General features: G+C 39.2%; 1 protein-coding gene across 1 annotated transcript in view; it reads right to left on the bottom strand.

Moving 5' to 3' along the window:
• Positions 1-1,162: 1,162 nt before the first annotated feature.
• olfml2a (olfactomedin-like 2A) overlaps positions 1,163-6,000 on the bottom strand; it is a 31,742-nt gene continuing 26,904 nt past the window's right edge. Inside the window, exon 8 of the mRNA XM_030723798.1 lies at positions 1,163-3,879. Coding sequence (XP_030579658.1) covers positions 3,275-3,879 — 605 coding nt within the window. The 3' untranslated portion in view covers positions 1,163-3,274. The remainder of the gene's footprint in view (positions 3,880-6,000) is intronic.

Here is a 6,000-nt window from a genome sequence, read left to right as displayed (position 1 = left end):
ACTGTGAACAAGATTTGATGCCCCTGCTGCTTGTGAAGCTTAATTGGTTGTCTTTGGACTGATTCAAAGTATCTGTCGTCACATGTTGTTTTGCTGCATACCATTTGATTGGGATATGATGTTTATCCAAATCAAAAAAATTAAAGTCCCTTGTGTTAATGTCAGAGTTGGTAGGCAAGTGGGTTTTTTTGTTTGTTTTTTTACTCCAGTCATATAACACACTTTATTCAGCTGTGTTCCACTGAGTTATAGATTGATGTGTATGCCTTTCTTTATGTTTACAATCAGAAAAATACATTGAGGTCCTGATGAATTATTGCAGAGTTGGGTGTGCATCTATAAAAGTGCCTGAATCACGCAGAGGAAGTTCCTCATAGTGAAACAATTACATCTTGTACATGAATTATATTGCTCAACAGTACAGTACTGGCTCCACAGTAGCATGCATCTTGGTGGACAAAGGCTTTCCACCCCCCGGGTCCTGTGAGGTCATGATGCTGCATGATTCTGATAATCAGGAGGCCCTGCTGACATGAATAGGGGCAAGTCAAGACCTGATTTATCCACAGGAGAGCCTTTGTGTCGGCCATGAGGCCATAAATTCTCAGTGTTCATCACAACATGTTAATATTTGCGCGAGAGTTCATGATTAGACACACCATTAGAGCTGCACTCATCAAAGCTACGGTCTTGGCTTACACCCATTAATGAACCTCACTATATGGGTGACAAAATGAACACAGTGCAACAACATCTTCTCTTAACAGAATTGGGGAGTTGATTTTGCCAAATGAGGACCACATGCATGAAACTACCACACCCACCATTCAGCTCTTGGTTTATTTTTGTGTCTCCCTTCAGAATTGCATGACGTGGAGCTTAAGTTGGAAATTTTCAAATCTGCAGCCAAGAAGAAGGCAGCCCTGCCCTTATTACCATGACATGGGTCTGCTCCTTGTGTATTTTAGGACTTAGATCAAGTGGAGCATGGTGAACCTTATCCCAGAATTAAGCACAGCTCATGAGAGCTCTGTTCCCCAGAAAGCAGAAGATCTGAGTCACTGGCTGTTACCCCATCAACAGAAGGTGGACAGGGAGAGACCTTCTCTGCCATGGCATGTACTGGGTCACAGTGGAGTGATTTATGAGACTTACAACAAACTGTTATAATGGAAACTTTATTTCATGGCAAAGACACACACTCAGTCAGCAAGTGCTATGCTTATGTTGCATTACATATCTGTGTAAAGATTTGAACTAATTACTGCAAATTATATTACCGTTAGGAATAAACTTAAAGACCTCCAAGATGAGGCAAACATGAATGGTGTACAAGACCAAAACAACACTATAAACTTCTATAAAGAGTTACCTCATGTGTTTTAAAGCTTATAATCCTCAATATATGTTGTCAAAACAAATAAAAAAAAACATTCATGGTTTTAATGAAGATGGCACGGCTAATGGTGCAGTGCACCTTTTGCAGCTGCATGACTGATCACACTTGCTCCTTTCCACTGTGATGAAAAATACTCAGTAATTTCAGTGAGTAAATGAAAATATCACTAAAAATGAGTAAAGCTTCATATACTTTTTTTTTTTTTTTTTTTTTTTTACACAGAAATGTAACCAGCTGCATGGAAAAAAAAGTTGAATGCTATTATCAAAAAAATTCATGAAAATATATACAAAAAACTTGGTGGACATTATTTGTTTTATAGTTCATATTAAGTTTGACACACTCCCTCAAAACAACATTAACGGTAAAGAGACAGGAAACACCATGAAGCCAGATTAACAATCAAAGCAGAGTCACGATCAAAGTGCTTGGTCTCAGGATGGATAAGATGGGCAAGTGAAAAAAATAACTATGTTTTGCAAATATTTCCCAGAAGCAGAAGTCTAGAGGCAGAAATAATCTCATTGGCTGAGTTAAATGCCAAAGGTGTGGAGCCTAATAAGCCTTAAATAAAAGTGGCAGTACCTATGACTGGGAATCTTGATGATGATGATAGTAGCTAAAACTAGCTGTGATATGTTAGTAGCAGAGGCTGATCGTTCAAAAAACCCTAACGAGCAAAGTTCATTAACATATCTGTGTAAAATGAATAGTGCTAGAAGGTTCGTAACATAGTCATTACCTGCTTGTCTAACTGGTGAATCACTGTAGACAGCAAACTAAAAGCTAAATTGCAGGTAGCAGTGAATATGTCATTGCAAAGTTCCAAAGCAACTTTACTGCTTGACTGATAAGTTTGGACTTTTCTACTGGCCCTGATGAAGGCCAAACAATTTTATTCTTTGTACTACAAGTGTTGCTGGAGCTTTCCACTTCAGACTTTGTCCTCTTCTCTGTGAAGTGTTGCCAAAAGTTTCTATTTTGCTTCTACAACATGCTATGACAAGCCAGTTACAAGCATACAGTTGTCAAAATAATCTTGATTGCTATCAGGCCAATACTTTCACTTTTTTGAGAAGCACTGTATTTATGTAATTGACCATTGTTCTATAATGCCAAATGCTATGCCTGCTTTTATGAGCACACAACTGCTTCATATACATATATGTACAGTTAAGCTAAAGCGCAGGCCTCTCAAGCTTCAAGTTCTCTGTAGAGGAGGACCTGAGGTTGAAGGACAAACAAAAAAGAAGAAGAAGAAAAGGATCACCTGCTGGAGGAGTGGGGAAAATATATATGCATGTGTGTGTAGGCTTATTTGAAGCTTTGAAGAGATATTACAGCTTCTATTTGGTACATGCTTGCTCAATGTTAGAAACTGCTAAAATGACATGCAGTGATGAATTTAAATTGTGAGCTTCAATGTGGCTTTTCACAAACAATGTAGACATGGAAAAAACTTGACATAGCAAAAGCCATGTCTATTTTCAACTTACCCTTCATACCGATCTGTCTTCTAGTAGTAAAGCCTGCCAGCCTGCTGACATTTGATAAGTGAACATAAAGAAATCTCTGTGCTAATTGTCAACTTTAACTGAACCAGTGAGATTATTTCCACTGTTCCCTGTCCATACTATTAACATACCGTACAGTCATATCCCAATACATGTTTGAGGCAAATGTGCTTGATACACTTTGAGGTCTGGTGTTTGAATGGCATGTATTGTACTGGAAGGCTGGTGTAGGTTCATCCTTTGTCCTGTTGAGTCCAATATGGCTGCTTCTAGGCTGTCAAATAGTAAGAACCTTCTTTCCATTTAGGTATCACACAGGCAGGTCTACTGCTAGCAAATCTGCAGCACAAACTAATTATGCTCACTCGTCAACAAAGTTTACCCGATATGTGACCTGATGGCCATTGTCCCAGGCGTACAAAAGTTTTTCCTTTGGGTTGTAGTCAATCTGGGTGGTGAAGGAGTACTCGTTGGTAAAGGGCAGACGTGGGATGGCTTCGGTGTTGGTATGGGTGTCGTAAGCATAGCTCACCTCACCTTCTTTCTGGTTGTACACATTGACAGCATACAAAACACCACAGATGATGAAACAGTTTCCGTAAGAGTTCCTCTTGAGGCCTGTTGTGTAGGTTGTTTCCTTTTTCAAGGACAGGTCTCCTGGATCGAGTTTACTGATGACAATCAACTCTTGGTCATTGTAGTCGTAGTCCACAGAAGGATAGATCACCCACAATCCACTTTCATCCACTGCAAAGTCAATGTCAGAGTGGCCCCTCCACTTCCAGGGAGTGGTGTCCTCATAAACAACATCATGCAGCAGTGTCCATGCAGCCACGTAGCGCATCCTCAGATCATATTTGATGATGTTTTTGGTGAAGGCCCTGTTGTAGTAGAAAGCTCCATTGTAAACCACATGACCCGTGCCTATCCAGTTGTAAGGCAGTTTGAAAAGGTTGCTCCAGCGTCCTAGGGTAAACAAGAATATTATGTGAGATTATGCTTAGTTATTAAATAACCACAGAATACTCAAGTGTCATTTGCCAATAAACATATTGTGTTGTGAAAAATGGCACTGTTTCAAACCTGCCTGCATCAAGTCCAAGAACTCAGTGACTGCTATTTTGATTCAAATAAAGAACAGATTATATTTAAGCTCAGTCAACCTCTTAAGATCCACTAGTAACTGATCACTTTGGCATAGGGTCCAACTCTTTTTATAGAACTTTGGTGAATTTAGAATATCCAAATGGAAAACCATTCAACAAAAACTACGAAGCACAAAGGAAAACACAAGACTGTATTTGAAATGTAACACGTTTCTGAAAATGTGTTTTTTTAGCCTGTGGCTAAAACAAAAGTCAACCCTAATCGTAGACGCATCAGTGGTAACCTTTTGGATGTAAAGAGGCTGTATTTAATAGAGGACATAGTAAATAGCCTAAAAAAATAGGCCGCATTAGCATAGGTGTTGTTATGTTAAGTCATGTCTATATTTGAAACAACAATGTCTAAATCTACATCCAAGAGTTTTTATTGCTTGGTAAATAAATTCCAAATGATTTATTTTTTTTTTTTTACTAATTCAGCTTTGATTGTGTTATAAAACCTAATACATTAGTGAGTAAACTGGTGCAATAGTATGCATAAATATATTTTTAATTGTCCAGCACAGATGATTTTGGTAAAGGCATTAAATATGTTACAATGTATAGAAAATAGACTTTAGTTCAAAATACTGGAGATGTAGCTCATTGATATATCCTTATATTGCAATGGAATTATTAATTAGCTTTCAGTTCTTATAATGTAAGTCCTTTACTGTAGATATCATTTTCCTATCTGCTATACTAACCTTTCAACCTCATGTCTAATTTTGATAATGATGACAGTTGAGGGCCAATGAAGGACAAAAACAATGCACACACCCCCCCCCCCCCCCCCCCCCCCCCATTCCCCTTTATACACATGTGCACACAAACCAGGCCCATCCCTAAGGCCATACACTTAATCCTCCTCTGCTGTGCCCAGTTCAAAGGAAAGGCCAGAGCACATGTCAGGGAACAGCAGGGATCACCGCCACTCACCAAGATACTTAGTCATCCGCACACAGCTCTGAGCTCACCACACTGCAGGATGCCTCACATGTAAGTGCGTTTAGAAAGCCCATTGTCCAACCACATCTAGATCAACAAGTCAAATCCTAAAAGGGGAGATCGTCTTAACTCTCTTAGAGAGTGTAATCCAATTCCTCAGTTGATTTGGATGTGAAAGGAGTGGATTTTCCCACCCACTGGAGCCATGAAACAACCAGGACCTACATTCCACAGATCTCATCAATCTTACAGAGCTCATTGGATTATCAGCATGAATCAGTGTCACAGATGTTAGAAGAGAAAACACAGCTATAGGTTAAAGCCGTTGGGCCGGTAGGGAACAAGGTTATTACCATTAATAAAAATGAACGAAAAAAAATGGAATTGAAAAAAAAAAAATTTTTGTTAACTGAAATAAATAAAAACGTCATTAAAAGGAAAAAACAACAACTAACTGAAACTGTATTGTGTGTTTACAAAACTAAAACAAACTGAAATTATAGATAAAATGCCCTTCATGTTTGTCAGTTAAAAGCCTTGTGGATTGATATGAAATCTTTTTTTCTGCTCTGGAACCCTCACTGTGTGTGTGTGTGTGTGTGTGTGTGTGTGTGTGTGTGTGTGTGTGTGTGTGTGTGTGTGTGCTCACCGCACCAGTCTGCAAAAATAATGGCAACAGCAAAAGTTGGGAGAAAGAGGCAGAGTCTCATATGAGATTTCTTTAAGTACAATAGTGAGACAGATAAAAGCAAGTGTGCTGTTGTGGATGATGCAGAAAAACAGCACCAACCTCAAAGTCCACCTGAAAAGCGGCACAAAAGGTGGCTACGGAAACCGCTCTGAACCTGTGAAGTAACCTACGAGGTAACCTGTGCCTCTGGAGAAATGTAACTACACGTGTCCACGCAGCCCACAATGATTGGGATTGGCCTGTTCAGCAAGTCGAGTCCTCTCGTGTATTTCCGTCTGCTTTTCACCGCAGTTTTTGAAAATA

The sequence above is a fragment of the Archocentrus centrarchus genome, unplaced genomic scaffold (assembly GCF_007364275.1).
Source record: "Archocentrus centrarchus isolate MPI-CPG fArcCen1 unplaced genomic scaffold, fArcCen1 scaffold_27_ctg1, whole genome shotgun sequence".
In the NCBI taxonomy this organism is placed as follows: Eukaryota; Metazoa; Chordata; class Actinopteri; order Cichliformes; family Cichlidae; genus Archocentrus; species Archocentrus centrarchus.
The sequence above is the reverse complement of the archived record's forward strand: the minus strand, read 5'-3'. Positions and strand labels throughout refer to the sequence as shown.